Source organism: Microtus ochrogaster, chromosome 17 (assembly GCF_000317375.1).
Source record: "Microtus ochrogaster isolate Prairie Vole_2 chromosome 17, MicOch1.0, whole genome shotgun sequence".
NCBI classification, from domain to species: Eukaryota; Metazoa; Chordata; class Mammalia; order Rodentia; family Cricetidae; genus Microtus; species Microtus ochrogaster.
Window position 1 is genome coordinate 16,429,066 of NC_022019.1, and position 19,331 is coordinate 16,448,396.

General features: G+C 51.0%; 2 protein-coding genes across 3 annotated transcripts in view; both read right to left on the reverse strand.

The window, feature by feature from the left end:
• Bmp1 (bone morphogenetic protein 1) overlaps positions 1-12,064 on the reverse strand; it is a 46,155-nt gene extending 34,091 nt beyond the window's left edge. For both annotated transcript variants that reach the window (XM_005355582.2, XM_013349299.2), the window contains exons 1-2: positions 11,300-12,064; positions 2,832-2,945 (exon numbers count right to left, since the gene is read on the reverse strand). In XM_005355582.2, the coding sequence (XP_005355639.1) occupies positions 2,832-2,945; positions 11,300-11,465 (280 nt within the window). In that variant the 5' untranslated portion in view covers positions 11,466-12,064. The remainder of the gene's footprint in view (positions 1-2,831; positions 2,946-11,299) is intronic.
• A 302-nt stretch (positions 12,065-12,366) lies between these two features.
• Positions 12,367-19,331, reverse strand: part of Sftpc (surfactant protein C) — an 11,103-nt gene continuing 4,138 nt past the window's right edge. Inside the window, exons 2-7 of the mRNA XM_005355585.3 lie at positions 15,297-15,385; positions 14,039-14,197; positions 13,549-13,671; positions 13,231-13,341; positions 12,769-12,919; positions 12,367-12,545 (exon numbers count right to left, since the gene is read on the reverse strand). Of these exons, the coding sequence (XP_005355642.1) occupies positions 12,779-12,919; positions 13,231-13,341; positions 13,549-13,671; positions 14,039-14,197; positions 15,297-15,338 (576 nt within the window). The 5' untranslated portion in view covers positions 15,339-15,385 and the 3' untranslated portion in view covers positions 12,367-12,545; positions 12,769-12,778. The remainder of the gene's footprint in view (positions 12,546-12,768; positions 12,920-13,230; positions 13,342-13,548; positions 13,672-14,038; positions 14,198-15,296; positions 15,386-19,331) is intronic.

Sequence of the window (19,331 nt, forward strand, 5' to 3'; positions counted from 1 at the left end):
TGGACATGCACTGGGTGCACATTCCCAGACAAGGAATTCTGCCTGCCTGCTTCACCCCTCACACTATAAACAAACATCCTTTCTTAGGTAAACCTAGCAACATTTTTCAAGTATTTTTTTTCTTTAATTTGGCTGTTTAAAATGGCTCCCAAGCAAAGTGCTCCTGTGCTTTCTTGTGTTCCCAAGGCAAAAAAGCTGGGCTATGAGCCCCGCCTGGTGATGCAGACCTGTCTTGTCATCCAGCTCCTGGGGAAGCTGAGGCAGGAGAGTTATGAGTTCAAGGCCAGCTTGAGTTCTACAGTGACTTTAATGCCAGCCAGCCTGGACAACTAAAAGAGACCCTATCTAAAATTAAGAAGTAAAAATGAAGCTAGGCAGCCGTGTGGTGGTGACACACCTTTAATCCCAGCACCTGGGAGGCAGAGACAGGCAGATCTATGAGTTCGAGGCCAACCTGGTCTACAGAGAGTTCCAGGACAGCCAGGGCCAGGCAGAGAAACCCTGTCTTGAAAAACAAAACAAAACAAAACAAAACAATGGAGCTAGGAATGTAGCTCAGTGGTAAAATGCTTGCCTGGCATGCATGAGGTCTCAGGTTCAACCCACATTATCACACACACGTGTACAAAAACAAAACAAATACGGGATGTATTTTACTAAGAAATGCCCACATTCAATAAATTTGTTCTGGCTAAAGTCAATGCTGCTAGCCATGAGTTCAGTGTTAACAAACTAACTGTATATTAAATAAGGTGCCTTTAAGAGAAACACACATAAAATTTAGTCCTATAGGGATGACTGTAACCAAAGGCTGTGAGAGCCTGCATTTCTCCTAGGAGCAATGACTCATTATTTGCTAACTCATTCTTCACGGTGACTAGGTAAAATAACTATGAAGTTCTATAACAGCTGAGGCTGTGCTCTAAGTAGCTGAAACTGCCGCGGAGAGAAAGACTGGGCTAGGACTCCAGACGAAGACGAGGAGGAACTCCTTTCCCAGGAACGAGGAGGACTCGAACGGAGGTCTGGAAAATGTCCCCGTTTGTCTAAGAAGCCTCGATGCCAGTGAAGAATGGAGTTATGTGCTGTCTCGGGGCTTGGGGAGCCACCTTCCCACATGACACAGCAGTTCTCTGGCATTGGGGCAAGTGCCACTGCCTGTATCTGAAGGCCAAAGTTTTGCCCCAAGTCACCTGTTGAGCTGGCAGCAGACCCCAGTGAGACATTCCACTGGGGTCCTGTAAACGTCTCTTGTCCCAGAGACACCAGGTTACCCTTGGATGACAACTGCCCTCTTGGATAGTTGGTTTATAACCCAGAAATGCTCACACCAGAATCATCCCTCCTGCTGAACATGGCCCAGCACACTCCTGTATGCCCAGAACTGAACCTCAATAGGAATCCCTCGCTTGTGCAACGGAGAGCTCCATGCAGGTTTTCTGAACCATGGTCCAGCACCATCCTGATGTGAGACTGCTCTCAGCATCGCAGTAAGAGGGCCAGGAAAAGCCAAACCAGCCATTCTTTTTTCCTGTCACCAATGCTACATAGGTTGGCAGGTACCTGGGCCACCAGGAAACCAAAAGCATTGAGCCCAGCTTTAGGACACGTAAATAAATCCTTTCTGTGTGGAAAAATATGGAAAGATCCTAACTAGACACAGAACAGCAGAACACTGGAAGTAAAGTGAACAGTTGGGTCTTGGAGGCAGTTTGCGAGGGATACTGAAGAAGTTCCTGAGGATGGCCCCCCAAAAATGCATAGAAGCTTACACACTGGGACCAGGAAACCCAGTAAGAACTGTAGGATTGGGCATAGCTGATGGATTGGGAGACAATGGTTTGAATTCTAGTTCCAGTTCTGCCACCTACACACTGTGTGTGTGATACTGGGCAAATTACTTTACCTTTGTGAGGCTTAGGCTTGGCTTCTGAGAAACACAAGTGGTCCTGACACCCTTTTATCCTGGTTGGATATTTTTGTCAACTTCACACAAGCTAGGGTCATCGGGGAAGAACTCTTAATTGAGAAAATATCTCAATAAGATTGGCCTGTAGGCAACTCTGTGTGGTACTGTCTTCATTAATTCTTGATGTGGGAAGGCCCTGCTTACCGTGGGTAGTACCACTCCTGGGCAAGCGGTCTTGGGGTGTATAATAAAAGAAAGCAAACTGAGGTCGGTGGTGGTGGTGGTGGTGGTGGTGCACACCTTTAATCCCAGCACGCAGGAGGCAGAGGCAGGCAGATCTCTGTGAGTTCGAGGCCAGCCTGGTCTACAGAGTGAGTTCCAGGACAGGCTCCAAAGCTACACAGAGAAAACTTGTCTTGAAAAAATCAACAACAACCCCCCCCAAAAAATGAGCAAGTCAGGGGAGCAGGACAGTGATCCGCATTCCTGTGTGGTCTCTGCTTCAGTTCCTGTCTCTAAGTTCCTGCCTTGAGTCCCTGCCCTGATTTCCCTCGGTGGTGGAGTCTGACCTGAGTGTTGTTCCCGCGTGATGGTCTACCACGGCAATAGAAACGCTAACTAAGACACTCTTGAAGGTGGCTGGAGACAGTCAAGCGGGATAACACTTTTGAAAGCACTTTGTAAGCTGTATGCTAGAAAAAGTATGACTTTTGGGTCCCACAGGTGTCGACATTGATTGACAGGACTTATTGACAGGAAAGGATAAAAGATAAGATAGCCCCTATGTTGGGTTCAAGTTCATGGCCTCTGACCTGGGAAGGCCGGGCTGGGGACAGGGGTGGGAGTGGGGGACAGAAATCCTTGTTTCCCAAATCTGAAACACATGTTGAGGACACAGAGAGCCAGCCTGTCCCCGGTGTACCTGCGGCTTTAATGGACGACCTTCGGGCTGTCTGCTGTCTGAGTGCTGTAGCCTGCTGCACCCGGAAGGCCTTCAAGTCCTCTTCATCCAGGGCAATGTCCCCAAGGAAGGCAGCTGGAGAAAAAGAAAGCGGCCAGAGGTTGAGTTAATCCTCTTACCCACAGCTGTGTTCACTGTGCTTATAGCTCTGACACAGTGGTACACAGCCCCTGACCCCTATAGCTACTGGGATCCTCAGATGCCACCTGAGAAAGACAGAGAAGGACAATGACGGGTCAGCTTCTAGAATCTCTCTAGGGATTATACTTGCTTTTTACTTTAAATCCCAACAAGAATGAAGTGTGATAACACAGGCTTATAGCCACAGCTATTCAGGCCGCTGAGGCAGAAGGATCACGTGGGCCTGGGCTTTGCAGACCCCAAGAGTCAAATGGCCCAGCAAGTAGAAGGGCTTGTCTCCAAACCCAATGGCCTGAGAAAGGAGATAACCAACTCCTTCAAGTTGTCCTCTGATCTACACACACACACACCAGACAGACAGACAGACAGACAGACAGACAGACAGACAGACAGACAGACAGACAATAAAACTGCTAATAAATAAATAGTCCCATGAAGACACAATTGGGTCACTCTTCCCATTATCTTCAGCAAATAATTAGTCCCCACGATGGGCCAGACATTAAGTCAGACAGTAGCAAGGCAGAAGAAGCCCCTGGTCCTACGGAGCTAACCTTGACAACACAAAGTTCACACAAATACTGAAGTCCACAGAGAGACAAACACTCTGACAGTGGGACATGCTGAAGAAAGGATGCTCTGGTGTCTAAGAGGCCACAAGTTAAAGGCTTTGGTCCCCAATGTGGTGCTACTGGGAGGTTCTGTGCACCCTTAGGAAGTGGGGCCTAAGAGATGCTTCTGTTACTGTGTGCGCCCTTGAAGGGGATCGCGGGGCCTGGCCCTTTCCTCAGCCTCTCTCTGCCTCCCGGGGGACTGGATGAGCCATCTTATTCTGTCAAGTGTTCCCACCACAAGCCGCTGTCTCTAAGAGACACCAGAACCAAGTTCTTCACTATCTTGGACTGGAAACTCTGGAGCCATGAGGCAGAATCAACCTTTTCTCTAAGTCAGTCCTCTTGGTTATAGTACTGGAAAGCAGACTAACTAGCAGCCTATTTTTTGAGCCCACATTCTGTACTAAGTATACCATGTCACATAGCAAGTGCCATTTCTACCAAACCGGGGAGGGCAGGAAGTATTATGAGATGTCTACCATGCTTACCTGGCTTGACAATCTTGGCACGGGTAAGTAAATCTGAGAGGCCAAGACTTATACCAGGAGGCTCCCAGCTAACAGGGCAAGGTGTAACAGTTCTCAAACAAATCCTAAGTTTCTGGGTCCTCCGTCTGGGGAAGAAAGGCCCAGAGGTAGGACACCCTCATCTCTCCAACGCCCCCCAAGAGGTCATTTCCATAACTGGGCCTGGGAAGAGAAGCGCCTGGAGAGGTGGGATGAGCAGCCCATCTCTTCTCTGAGACGTCTCGGGTAAGAGGAAGCAGAGGCATAGTGCTGTCTGCCTTGGAAGGAGCCCAGATGTGAGATTCACACAGGGCTGGGCTGGCCGAGGGGAGGTGGGAGGCCGAGCTGGAACCGGAGGAGCTTCCCTGCAGCCATGACATCTGCTTCTCATCCCGGCAGAGTCAGCATTACACAAATTGTTTTAACCTTGAGGCCTTATGCACGGGTTCCGCCTCCCCAGTTGGCCCCACTGGGTGGATACATATACATTTACTTTATCACACACTTAGTCACAGATGGCTAACGTCCCTATGGGCATATGGTGACATCCAAACCCATGCTGTCTGTGCAGAGCTACTGAGGTCAGGGACTACACCCCTGCACATGCAAGGAACACCCAGCACTAGCTTTTGGGCAGATGGAACATAATGAATGAATGAATGAATGAATGATCATGCCAGTTTTCTTTTGGTCTGCAAATGCATGCCCAGAGACATAAGCTCACTCAGACACCATCACCTGAATGTACCTTATCAATCATCAAGCCAATCTTTTCATTTATCAATTTAGGAAACTGAAGCCCAGAAGGAAACTGACTTTATACTATATATTTTTTTTTCCGACACAGGGTCTCTCTGTGTATCTTTGGGCTGTCCTGGAACTCACTCTGTAGACCAGGCTGTCCTGGAACTCACTCTGTAGACCAGGCTGGCCTCGAACTCACAGAGATCCGCCTGCCTCTGCCTCCCATAGACTGGACTTTCAGGCATCTGGAAGACTTGCTTTATACTCAGGCTTCACCATTCCTAGTCCAGTGGATTTACTCAAGTTCATTAGCTCTCGGGAACCCATACTGTAAATACGGACACACGAAAATAGACACTCTGACACACACATCCACACACACACAAAAATATACACACAGTCACAGAGTTCTAAAAAAACCACAGATACGAGCTCCAACACACACAAGCCAGTGGCCGGCTCTGCGAACTCATTAAGCCAGTAAGAGTAGCAATAATGACACGTTATGTAAATGTCTGTTGACATTTACCCAGTGCTTTCCAGTTCACAAAGTGTTCGCTCATTAAGGAGTCCATTTAATGCTGGCCCACCCACAACATGCCCAGTAAGCCATATGATACCCCTAGGAGTGTCCCATACAAACATTTGGAGAGATAACCTCATAGCTGGACGCTAGCCCCCTCCCTTGAATACAGAGATCAGGACCCTGGGGCCAAAGAGGGAGATGGCATGTCCAAGGTCACCAGCCTGTAACTTGGCAAGAGTCTTTTTTGGAGCTTACGAAAGGGCATGAGACAGGAGAGACTCCATAGAGGAGATGGTAGGTTCCTATATGACAATACAGGAACCCCTTACACTACTGTACACTTTGTACTTTTGCACAAACATGGCACCTCCACACTTCTACACCCACACCTGTGGGCATCACCAGACACAACTGTCCCTCAGTCTCCCTAAGGTATCGATCTCAAGACCCTTATTGATATTAAATCTTCGGATGTTCACATTCATATATAAAATGGCATTGTGTTTGAACAGAGCCTAACATGTCTTCAAATGTTTGCTCTTTTTTTCTTTTTGTCTTTTCTTTTTCTTTTTTGAGACAGGGTCTTATGTAGCCCATTCTGGCTTCAAACTCCCTAAATAGCCAAAGATGACCATGAAATTCTGATCCTCCTGCCTCTGCTTCCCAAATGCGAGGATTACAGGCAGGAACCACCCTACCTGAATAACAATACTTGGGTTGGAACTCAGGGCTTTGTGCATGCTAGGCAAGCCTTCTTTCGACCTATATACTTCATCCCTCCTGTATACTTCAAATCATCTCTAGATTATTTAAATTACCTCATACAGCGTAAATGGTTTTTTTTTTTTTCCGAGACAGGGTTTCTCTGTGGTTTTGGAGCCTGTCCTGGAACTAGCTCTTGTAGACCAGGCTGGTCTCGAACTCACAAAGATCCGCCTGCCTCTGCCTCCCAAGTGCTGGGATTAAAGGCGTGCACCACCACCGCCCGGCTTACAGCGTAAATGTTAAGTAGTTATTATACCGCATTTCTTAGGGAAAAATGGAAAAGTCTGTAGATGTTCCATCTGGACCAATTTTTTCCTTGAATAATCTTGATTCATGGTTGGTGGGACCTGTGGGTGCAGAGCCCACAGACACGGAAGGCAGCCGTACCCACGGGGCTAGACTACCAGCAAAGAGCAGTCTTTGGAGGCAGAGGCTGATCTTTGCGTCTCGGTTTGGCTTCCACGAGCTGACATTCATGTAAACTTTTAGAAACCTCAGTTTTGTCCTCTATTTAAAAGAAGTAGCACGATAGAATTCATCTCCTAAGATGAGTGCAAGCAATCGGGTGTGTAGATGAGGCATCTAGACCAAGCCCATAGCGTAAAAAGCAACTGATAAACGGTTCACTACGCTCGCCACACCAACCCCAACCTCAAAGACTCAATGTCAGCGCCAAGCCTTCCCCGGGCACACTCAGTCCCTTGCATTCACTCCCCAACTGAACAAATCTATGGACAGAGATTCTAGAACCACATTGGCCTGTGGGACCAGGGCTGTGTGGGACCAGGGCAGGGCTAGTAGAAGGAGCAGGGCTAGCTACAGAGCTCAGCTGGATGCCCTGTGGTGGAGATGTCATGTCTGAAGAATGCATGGGAACAGAATGGGGGCAGGGTGGGGTTGGAGAGGAGCCTATGGCCAGGAGCTGGGCTGACAGCTGGTTCATCTGGGATCCTAACCTTAGGAAGTTGGACAATCTAGATGCAGGAGGGTTCAGGAAGCTTTCTTGGCCCAAAGGAAGCCCCAGGGGTCAAGGTCAGGGTCAAAGTAGCAGCTGTTTTCAACACACACAGGATCAAAAGTTTTTGTTTTGCTCTCTGGCTGTAAAGCAGCCAGGAAGCACTTGAGGGTGCTCTGTCACCAGGCCTGGTGCCGGAGGGGAAAGATCACAGAAACACATCAATGTGCGTGTGGACCTAGAGAGCAATCTTTGTCCCCTAGGTCAGCCTCTGGACTCCAAAGTCCCCTCCCCCTTGGCATGGCCAAGCCTCCCCTCCCGCTGGAACCTGGTTGGTGTGATGGAGCACAAGGCTATGTATGCAGGACGGGCATGTATCCACCCCAACGGATGCAGAATTAAAGCAGAGGGAGGATGTACTTGTGGCCCTAGAACATGCAAACGGGCTTATTCTCCCATCCGCTTACAAGCCGGTGCACACTTGTACCTGTGCTCACCCAACACACACAGGTGAACTGACCTGCTGTGAAGCAAGACACATCTGCGAATGCAAACAGCAACCAATTCCCTGTGCCAATTCCAGGGTGTTCTGACGTATGCAAAAAAGAAAAACAAAAGCAGGACGCTGTGCTTCACAAGCCACGCCCCTCAGAGGAGAAGGGCTTCCAGGAATGAACCGAGGTGTGCACACGTGCAGGGAGGGAGGGACCCACTGAGCCCCCACACACCCCCTCAGGAGAGGCTTGCTCCACTCCTTCACCGCCAGTCAAATCACTGGAGACACACAGTTCGTGGGTCCCTTCTTCCTGCCAGCTGTGGCGGCGCACGCCTTTAATCCCAGCACTCAGGAAGTAGAGGCAGGTGGATCTCTTTGAGTTCCAGGCCAGAATGGTCCACAGAGGGGGTTCCAGGCCAGTCACATAGTGAGATCCTATTTCAAAACAAGGGAAGGGTCCCTTCTTCCTGCGGTATGTAACTGGTCTCCCTCCATGAGGGCCCACGGAAATGTGTTTTCCTTCGTGCCTGGGGCACCTAAAAGTGAGGGTGACTCAGGCCAGGAGCAGGGTCTTAAGTGGGCGGAGTGACTCACTCAGGGTGTCTGGAAGAGGGAATGTTGTCTGGTGAGAGATAACATCGTGTGCTTCCTCTGGACTCCACACCTGGGCCACAAGGACTCTGGGGTAAAGGTGGGGAGAGGGACCGTCCACCTCTCCTCCTGCAGACCCCTTGGCTGCCAGCTGAGGTATCAGTGGAAGCCACGTGTGTCAGTGGCAAGACATCTGGGGTGGGGACGCTATACTGGGAATATCTGAAATCCTCTTACATGGCTGGGCATTCAACATATAAGAAACCAGGATTTCCAGTAAATCCCCTGCCAGCAGACTTGGTAGGATCAGCATTAAGCACACCAACAGCCCAGGTTGGCTTCTGGCCCAAAAATTCAGAACCTTCCCCCAGGACATCAGGGGGTCTTAATTTTTTTTCTTTAACAGCAGCCATAGATGGATATGGTGGCTCACCCCTGTAATCTCAGCGTGTAGGAGGCTAAGGGCGGAGGATGACGAGTTCAAGGCCAATTTGGTGAGACACCATTGATAGAGTAAATAAATAAATAAATCTAACTCAAACAGTAACTACAGAGATAGTTTCAAATGATGAGGCCTGGCTATGTCTAGAATAAACAGAGAGATCCCATTTAAGCTGGGAGAATCAAAGGGCTTTCGTTGCTAGGCCTCTGTGTGGGAAGAAAAGGGAAGAGGAGGATGAAGAGGTAGAAAAGGAGGAAGGAGGGGGAAGGAGAAAGAAAGAAGAGGAAGGAGGAGGAACAAGGAGCGGTCTACCAGGCACTTCCAAAGGAAGTAGAGACAGGCACCTGCCATGGGTACCCTGGCATCTGGTAGTCAGGGCTATGCAGGGACCAAGAAGCAAAGTCAGGCAGGGAGGAGCAGCATAGAGAAGAGAGTTGGTGGGTCTGCAGAGGGGTGAGCGGCTGAGGTTCAGCTGAAGTGTATGTGTATGTAATCTAGCCCAGCTCCCTCCAAGAAGGTGGGCCCCAAGGAGAAGGCCTGACCTGACCCTGAAGTTGGGCCTCGTCAGGCTCTAGGCCCTCTCTATCACCTCAGGCCTGGCTGAGCTCCCCACCAGCTTCACGTCACCCTGGTGGAGAGCTTTCTCCACAGCCCTTGTTTGAAGCTCCAACTCAGCCGGCCCCACCCTAGCATGAAATCTGAGACTGGGGATGGAGCCCTGAGCCTCTTGCCATTCCCCAAAATCACTCCCGTTTTCAACATCAGCATGGCTTCCTACTCATTCTCTTGAGGCTGTGTTTCTGTCCCACATCCTCCACAAAGCCTCCACTCTGCAAACCTTCCCAGACCCCTGCGATCACTTTGCTCCGAGATGCCAAGGGAACCCTATTCTTCAGGGCTTATGCCGGGTAACTGTAGCATGCTCTCGATTCCTGGCTTAGATCGTGATCTCCTTAAGGACAGAGTTCTGTCTGGCACCTCTCTGCACCTCCCACATCAAACCCAGGCCAGAGATGTGTCGGGGAATGTGCATCTCTGAATGAATAAAAGACACAGAGCAGGGTGGGGGAGATGTTAGCTTTGCCTAAAATCCAAGGCTAGGCTCTCTCCAAAGAAAATGAGTCAAGAGTCGGAGGCACAGAGCACAAAGGCTAACCATTTATTTAGTGCTTACTGTATGCTAGTAATAAAGATTTGTATGTGTTTTCAGATGCTGACCTTACCACCAGCCCTATGAAGGGATATAGTGCCAGCTCTTGTTTTACTAATGAGAAAACCGAAGTTCAGAGACTATGCTTAGCTCCCGGGACCTAATGAGTCCCTCAGAGTCCATGCCCTGCTCATTCTTCCTCCTGTCCATCCACCACACACAATGAGATGGAGACAGCTAATGTCCTGGTTTACCCACAGCCCATCAGACATGGAGGAGCAAGCACTGAGGGTTTGGCTTGTCCTGCCCACGCTAAAATGGTCCTTATCCACCCAAGGGTAAAGTTGGAACAAGGAGAGGGGATAGATCAAGACTCCTGTGGTCAGAACTATAGCTGCCTGTCCCAAGACTCTGTGTTCACTTCCTTTCCTTGTGTCCCTGTTCCTGGCTCTAGCTCTTCACAGACAGGCTGAAGTTAGAAGCAGGAAGTTGAGGAAAAGTTGTGACATCTTGTCCCCAGTATATTCCAGGCAGCCTGCTCAGGGATATCAATCAGGCCAATGGCCTGAGTGCCTGGTATCTGGTCACTCCAGGGGACCACGGTTGTCCTCATGGACAAAGATCACACACACACACACACACACACACACACACACACACACACACACACACACACGAAGCCCTGACCTTGACTAATTAGTCTCAGGTGTCTGTAGGGTGAGAGAGCTGATGGAGAATATCCGAGTTCTCTTTGTGTGTGTGGCTCATTTGCTATCCCAACTTGGCTCTGGCAGAGCTCTCCTGGCACCCAGGAGCACAGGTAAGTCTTTCCCCAGCCTGGTTTCTCTGACTTCTCTGACTTTGACAGCTGTCTCCTGAGTGGCCGGAGGGCTGCTGCAGCTAGTTAGAAGCACAGAATTGCCCACGAAAGAGGATCTCACGAAACCCCCTGAAAAACTTTCTCCTTTTACTGGGCTGAGTATCCGCGAGTGTATTCCTTTGGAGCTGCAGGCCTTCTGGGCATCAAACCAGACAGATGTGTAGCACTATGGCAAACAGACAAGCGGGCAAACACCAATATTCCACAAAGCCGGAGGGATAGAGGAGAAGGGAAAAGAACACACACACACACACACTCACTCACTCTCGGAGTTTGGCCAGTAAAGTTTCCCTGTGGAGAAAAAGCAGCCTTGCCAGCGGGATTCGCTGAGACCCAGGGAGATTTCCCCAGGAATCCTCTTCGAAGGCAAGCAGCAGCCGCAGCAGTTTCCACAAACAGCAGCAAAACTTCAGTCCTAAAAGTCCCCCAAACTTCCCCCTCCCTTTCTCCCTCGGTCTTTTGTTCCCCCACTGCATTGCCAACCAAGCAGCTCCCAGCTTCCCACACTGGACTGTCCTCCCCCAACCCCAACCCCTACCCCTGCCCGGCTCGCAGCCTCGATCCCGGCCTGCTCACTCTCGGCTCCCGTGCGCCCCTGGGGGAACCGGGGGTCGCTCACCCGCCTTGCAGGGGTCTTTGTAGTTGAGGAGCTCCGGGGCGTCCTCCTCGCCCAGGTCGTAGGTGTAGTCGGCCAAGTCCAGCGGCCGCCCGGCGCGCGGGAGCAGCAGCAGCAGTAGCACCGGCAGCGACAGCAGCGGCAGCGGCAGGCGGGCCACGCCGGGCATGCTGGCGGGCAGCGGTGGCGGTCGCGCCCGGACGCGGGAGCGGGGCGACGGGGAAGGGAGCGCTGGAGGCGAAGGGGAGGTGCTCTCCCCCCGCGGCCACCTCTTCCCGTCCCGTTTCCTGTCTCCCGCCCCCCGCTCGGCCCGGCTAGCTCCAGCCCTGGGCTCCGGCGTCCCCTCGCCCTCGGCTCGGTCGCTCCCTTTCTTTTTTTTTTTTCCGCCGCCCTCCCACTCCCCCCCCCTTTTAGGGAAATGAGCTCGCTGGAGGGCGGGTTTTCGCCCAGCTCGGCCCCCCTCGGGGCCGGGACCGTGCTCGGCCGGGCCGGGAAGCGCGCCAGCCGGGCGGGGAGGGCGAAGAGTAGCGCCGCCCGCCCCGGAGGGGGATCGGCTGCCTGGGGCCGGGGCCGGGGCCGGGGAGGGGGCGCGGGCCCGGGATGCCCGGAGGCACGGCTCCCTCAAGGGGCCCCCTAGTGGCCGCTGTCCCGGCCGGGCGGAGTGCCTCGGGGCACGGGACACGCTGTCAGGTCCGTTCCTGCGGTCCCTGGATCAGCGGTCGTTCCCTCAGCCTGAGACTCCAGTCTGTCCGTGTCAGACCTGCTCTCTTGCTTCTTGCTGTCTCTCTGTCTTGCTGTCTCTTTGCTGTCTCTTTGCCTGTCTCTGTCGCTGTCCTTCCCTGTGGACACACCGCTGGAGGGCGCCTAACACCCGTGTATGGCACCTAGGTCTCGTCCTCCTATCCCTGCTTTTTGCCCCCTTCTACACTACCTGGGGTAGGAATAAATCCCCAACACTCTTAGAAAGAATGTGGCAAAGCGCCCCAACTCCACCAAAACCCTCTCCTTCTCAGGACGGCTCCCGTCAGGAACGGAGCTGAAAAACTGGGAAAGAAAAGAAATGTCACCCCTTTGTTTTTCAGTCAGGTTGCTTTATTGTTTTGTGGTTGGAGCCCCCTGGCCGGTAGGAGACACCTTTCCTCTACTGGCTTCTACCCTCTCCTGTCGGGCATGAACAGAAGCAGCTTCCTGCTTGTCTGCAAAAGACCCTTTGCTGCCGGTCTTTCCTGTCCCGATGCGGCCACCGACCCTGTGAAGCAAAGAACTGATGTGAAGCAAAGAACTGATGTTTATCACGTGAAGGAGGGGGACTGAGGAGCCATCCACTTGATTCCAATGTGGCTGTGGCTGTGAGTCTGCTATCCTGAGCGCCCCAGACCACTGACTTCTAGAGATCCCTATTCTGCTGACAATGCAGGCAGCCCAAGCCCTCCCAGTGTTGCTCCGGCATCCTGAAAGGAACCGCTGCTCACCTGAGGAGTCCTAGATATAGTACAGTGGTAGCTCTCCACACAAGGTGCTCACAGCAAGACCTAGGAAAGTCAGGTCTCTCCCGGAAGTCTCGGAACCTGTATCACGCCCTTCCTCCCCATCCAGCTTCGAGGTGGTTGCTGAGGGCTTTGCCTGGGAAGAGCACCTATGTTTAATCTCACCTGTGGTCCTTATTGTGGGATACTAGGCTGGCCAGGCCAACTCTCTGAAAGGAACTGGGCTGGAACCAAAGGCCCATAGGTGGTGTCTTAGCTCAGCCAAGGCCACCAAGTTAGTGACAGGCCAGCTGACAGCTGGGGAAGGTGTGATGCAGGTGACTGTAGCAAGAATACAGCTGGCCCAGGGGAATCAATGCTGTACAGATAGCACTCGCCATCATTTTAAATATCTCTCTCCCCAGCCTTTGGAGGGAGACAACTCACTCCCTTCACTCACATACTCACCTGGAAGTTCTGGAATTTTCTAGTAAACGCCTCGAGACTGGGGATGCTCTCTGGAGCCATCTTCATGATGTAGCAGTAGGTTCCCGGAGCTGGCTTATAGGCAGTCACGAGCTAGGCATGTAACACTGGAGGTCATTCACGAAGGTCCCTTGCCTTGCTTACTCCCCAACCCCGAATGGCCATGGGAGACAAGTACAAGTCAATGATTCGAGCATCCAAGGGGAGGCAGCCAGGCACAGAATGGGGAGAGACCTCTGGGAAAGGTAGTACGACTGGGCAGTTCCAGTAAATTCATAGTAGTCCCTCAGGCACACTCACCCGCTGGTAGTCATACACAACAATGCCAGTGGGACCAACGGAGAAGGTGGCAATGGTGTCCATGTGCTCACTCAGGGCTAGGCGCTTCTGCGCTTCCGGTGCGCCAATGCTCATCTCAAGGACCTAGGGGAGATGTGTCAGAGTGCTGCCTGGCATTCCTCCTTCTTCTCTCAGCCTCTTGGTACCCATATCTGCCCTGAGCCCAGCCTCTTGGTACCCATATCTATCCAGAACGAGCCCTCCGTTCAAATACAATTCCTCCTTTTCTGAGATCTAAGAAAGGCTAAACATAGCATGTGTTGCAGAAACTGGTGGTTATCACACTGCAAGCCAGGGGCTGGAGGAAAACCATCTATGCTGGACTGCTACCCCATCTCTGCTTGTGTCACCCAAGCTATGCCCTTGTTTGCCCACTCCCTTCTGCTCCTCTCCAGCAGCTGCCCATCTCACCCAACCCGCTGTCTGACATGGCCAGCCCAGGCCTGCTCACCATTTCGGTATGTTTCTGACTCATGTGAAGGCCCATAAGCAGGGCCCCTACAATCACCACGACAACAAGGACCACCACCACAACCACAATGAGAAGGCGTTTGAGATGCACGGGGCAACAGGGGATGCGGAACTGGCTCCTGGGACCTGCTGAGTAATCCTGAGGAAGTGGGGGAAGCAGAGAGACAAGCAGGCAGTTGAGAGGATGCTCACTCCTCTCCCTGTACAAACCAAACAAACACCCTCTCATGCCCCTTTAGGCTATGACTATGCAGAGAAGGGCTGGGGAGGTCACAGAAGGCTTTGGGGAAGGTGGTTGGATTCTAACAAACCAATAGATACTTAGAAAGTTAGAAGTAAAATCTAGGCTTGGAAGGAGCCAAGAGAACCACTTAGCAGTTCCTTCTTCTGTTTTCCCAAGGCTCCTGGCGCCTCAGACACAGCCAGCTTTTTGTTCCCTCCAAGGATCCAGGGAGCACCATCTCCACACCTTTATGTAGCCTCCCTTTTTTCCTTCTGTTCCTTCCTCCTCTGCCTGGTGAGTGCCTGTATATTCTTCCTAGTCAGTGCATGTATCATCCTTATATTCCTACATTTGTGTGTGTGTGTGTGTGTGTGTGTGTGTGTGTGTGTGTGTGTGTGAAACTCAGAGACAATGTCTCTCCTTCCATCATAGGAGATCCAAAGATTAAACCCAGGCCATCACATTTGGTACCAAGCCCTCCTATCTGCGGAACCATTTCTCCTTCTTTCTTTGTTTGTTTCTTTCTTTCTATTTTATTTATTTACTTATTGAGATCATATCTTTGACCCAGGCTGCCTTCCAGCTCCTTACATATCTAAAGATGACCCTGAATGATTACCTTGTTTACACTCCCAAATGGCGTGCATCCCAAGCCTGTGTGGTCCTGGGGACTGAACCCAGGACCCGTGTTTGCAAGGCCCTCTACCCCACTGGTCTACATCCCAGCCTCACGTGCCATTTTCTCTGTGATGCTTCCTGTGATCTCCTGATTACTTGGTGACTCTATCACCGTTCTTCACAGGCCTTTCTATTGAGCCCTCTGGTGACTCTCAATCCCTTTATACAGGAATTCATGGCTGCCATGCCTGTCTCTGCCAGGAACTTTTAATGATCAATCCCAAACTAATTGACTATATGAGTCTAGAAGATGAAAAAAGCCTATCGAGGATGTAACAGGCAAGCCCAGTACACTCTGTACATACACACACACACACACACACACACACACACTCACCGGTGGACTTTCCATCAAGACCTCTTTGCTACCCACGTCCATTTTTGTAGGCTCTCTCCCCTTCTCATCTCTCTGGTGTGACTGGTGGCCTATATATATCATCAGAGAGAGAGAGAGAGGACAGAGGTGAAGGACTGGGTCTCCTGCCTGCCAGCCAAGTCCTTGGCTTTGAAGCTTGTTTGTTCCTGGCTTTTCAGAGCCTCGGCCCTGATAAGCCAGCTGCAAGAGCCCCCAAGGGCCCTTGGCCTAGGCACATGAATCCTCTTGGCCTCAACAAGAGCAAACCTGGGTGAGGTGAGCAAACTCACCCTCAGGCCACCTGCTCCTCTCACCGTGGGTGTCTTTCTGGCATGTCTGCCTCTCTTGCTGGCACCTGCCCCTGCAGCCCTGTGGCTTCTTTTCTTTTGACAAGCCAAACCTTTCCTGCCGTAGCCAAGAATCTGGCCATCCCTTTCCACTGGCTCAGACTTTAGCTCCACTTAGATCTACCTAAGATCTAGATCTACTAGACTAGTGCCTACCAGGGGAACAGGATCTGGGACAGCAGCTGGGGGGTCCATAGTGTGCTTTCTTAGACAGGGTTGGATTCCTCTTTACCCAATCTCCCATGCAGGCTTTCCCTCACCTCAGATTTGCTCCAGTCATTTTCCTTATTCTGGTAACCCCGTCCCTGCTGCTGGGAAACTCTTCCCCATAGGTGATTCCATAGGTGATGAGTCCTGTTTTTTTTTGTTTGTTTGTTTGTTTGTTTGTTTGTTTGTGTTTTGTTTTGTTTTGATTTTCGAGACAGGGTTTCTCTGTAGTTTTTTGGTGCCTGTCCTGGAACTAGCTCTTGTAGACCAGGCTGGCCTCGAACTCACAAAGATCCTCCTGCCTCTGCCTCCCGAGTGCTGGGATTAAAGGCGTGCGCCAACACCGCCCGGCTGATGAGTCCCGTTTTTGCACAAGGATTGTCTGCAAGTTGAACACTCTGAGGGCTTATTCCAGGCCTTACTCTTTGCCTTCCATTGCTGAGGATCAAACTTAGGGTCATGTGAGTATGTTTAGGAAGCCTTTTACCACTGAACTACGATCCTAGCCCCTGGCATTTTCTTAAGCCGGAGATGACCTTGCACAGGACTGAGTGTGATCCCAATCAGCCACCTCTGCCCTTCTACCACTCTATCTGCCATTCCAATCTCCTTTTTATATCTTCTAAATGTGCCCGTTGTGGTTTAACCAAATCTCATTCACTTTCATGACTTCCTCTTTCTCCCCTCTCCTTGCCTTCTCTCTTCCCCCAAATTCTCTCTCCTGTTCCTAGGGTACTAAGTCATATCTACCAGTGACTTAGGATTGGCTGTACCCTTTCAACTTGGCCTTGGCTATATGCCTTCAATTCCCTTTTAAAGATTTATTCATCTTTATTTTATTTTTGCCTGTATGTTTGCCTGTGCACTACCTGCAAGCCTGGTGTCACAGAGGCCAGAAAAGGACATTGGATCTTTTGGAGTTGGAATCACAGGCAGTTGTGAGCCTCCATGTGGAAGAATAGCCAATGCTCATAACTACTGAGCCTTCTCTCTAACCCTCAAATTGCCTTTCAGTTGTTGGTCAGGTGGTCTTGAAACACCTTTGCACCTCTTAACTTTTACCAGTGTGTAAGCCAGAGCCCAGCACTTCCCTGTATTGTGACCTGACATCCTTGTTCTCCTACACAGCTGCCCCTTCTGTCTCCCAGATTGCTTGCAGGACTCCTCTTGGACACAGCAAACCCACAGATGTGCAAGTCCCTTGTACAAAATAGACTAAAGAAGTTACACACACTTGCATACTCTCGTGTATGCTTTTAAAAAAATGCCTTTGAAGCCGGGCGGTGGTGGTGCATGCCTTTAATCCAAGCACTCGGGAGGCAGAGGCAGGCGGATCTCTGTGAGTTCGAGGCCAGCCTGGTCTACAAGAGCTAGTTTCAGGACAGGAAACAAAAAGCTACAGAGAAACCCTGTCTCGAAAATCCAAAAAAAATAAAATAAAATAAAAAATGCCTTTGAGTAACCAACAACTCTTTAATTTGACTTTAGACCCCCCCCCAACAAGAACGAATCATATAATCAAGAGCAGGGAGTTTGCTGTGAGGCTTTGACTTTGTTTCCCAGTAATTCCAAAAGCTACACACATCAAGTCTCACCAACATCACTACCCAAACATGAGTTAAACTAGGGTGCCACCAACAGATGCATCAAACGGGATGGGGAAAGCCCACAAGGCCTAAATCCTACACAAAAAGCTACGGGCAACCGAGGAAAGCTGGGGGGCAGTCAGAGAGATGGCCTTCTCTGGAGAAGGACACACCAATTTGTTTTCCAGTGCCAAATGATCAGCCTTGAAAACATACATACAGTATCAAAACTACAAATACTGAAAAACAATTTAAATCTTTCCAAAGAAATTGTTTTTGAGATTTGTGTTTCACTTGCATGTGTATCTATGCACCACGGGCATGCAGGGCCTGTGAAGGCCATAGGAAGAGTCGGATTCCCTGGAGGTGGAGTCACGGACCTATGTAAACTGCCTTACTTGGGTGTGGGGGATTGAACTCTGATCCTCTGCAAGAGGCATCTCTTCAGTCCCTTGTCTTTATTTTGAGACAGTCTTATTTTCTACTCAGGTTGGCCGGGAACTGGTGGTGATCCTCTTGGCTTCACTTCCTGAGGGCAAGATTACAGCCATGAGCCACCATGCTCAGCTCCATCTACTGTCGAATTGGTGAAGACCAAACCTAGAGATGCAGAGAGCCAGCCTTATTGGACTTTGAAAGGTCAGCCAGCTTCCTAGCCCAGGCCGCAGGCTCCTTAGCACCTTGCCCTTCCCTTTGATCATGAGCTGGCCCCTTCTCTCCAGCCCTGACAACCTCCCCTGTCCCTCAAGGATTCCCTCTCCAGCTGAAGGACCTCCTCTCAAGGTTGTACAACTGCATGGCATCTGAAATGAGAGCTCCTGAGACATTTAGTGGAGAGAAAAGGAAGGAAATGTTTGCTCCCACCATCCTCCGTGCCCCTCTATCTACCTCCTTAAACATTTTCCTAAGCCTCCCAGGGCCCAGCAAAGGGTCTTAGAGTGGGTAGAAGGGGAGGGCTGACGGAAGGAAAGAAGGGGAAAGCCAGTGTCCTCTTTCCTTGGTGGTATGCAGGTGACAGATGTAAAAGACGCCTGCCTGCACTACCAACCTCCCTGCCCATTCCCCCCAGGCTCCCACTCCTACCCTGGGTTGTCCTGGAAACCTTGTGATTGATGTCTGACTCACACACACTGGGCCTGAGCCAGGTGGGCAGCAGGGCAGCAGGAGAGCCAAGAAGAACTGCAGGCATCTCGGGGTCCCTGTGGGCATGTGGGTGAGCACAGTGTCTAGTTGTGGTACTTATTCTGAACAGGAGCTACAGTTGGGGCTTGCTATCATCACCAAGTGTGGAGAGAAGAGCTCTGTGTTCTCCCAGGTCCTCAGTCTCCCCTGCAGGCTGCCCTTAGGCTGGGTTCTCACAGCATTATGACTTGAAAACAAGAGTAACAACTTGGTTTTGTCAGTTTGGGGTCTGGGAAAAGCTGCTGGCCAACTTCCCTGAGTGAATTGCAGATGTTTTTCAACTCCTAGTAGGGGTCTTGGGTTCCTTGGAAAGAAGGGAGGATGATGGGGAGAGAGGGATTGGGGAAGGAGGGAAGGTGTCTCTTCAGCTAGGCAGACACAGCCCTCAACCTTGCTCCCCAGACCAGCCCTGGGGTGCAGCCTGTACAGCCTTCTCTATTTGCGTTCACTGATGCTAGTCCTTACGGTGGATACCACTCTTCCTAAAAAGCTGAAAAGTCAACGGCACCTGCTCTGTGACCCCTCCATCCTCGCCCCAGACTCTGAAATCCTTTCACTGCTACCACCTCCCCCCCCCCCACAACTTACCTGCCATTCAGTACACACCATGTTAACTGGAGTCAGCTATAAAAGCTGGGAGGAGGGCTGGAGAAATGGCTCAGAGGTTAAGAGCATTACCTGCTCTTCCAAAGGTC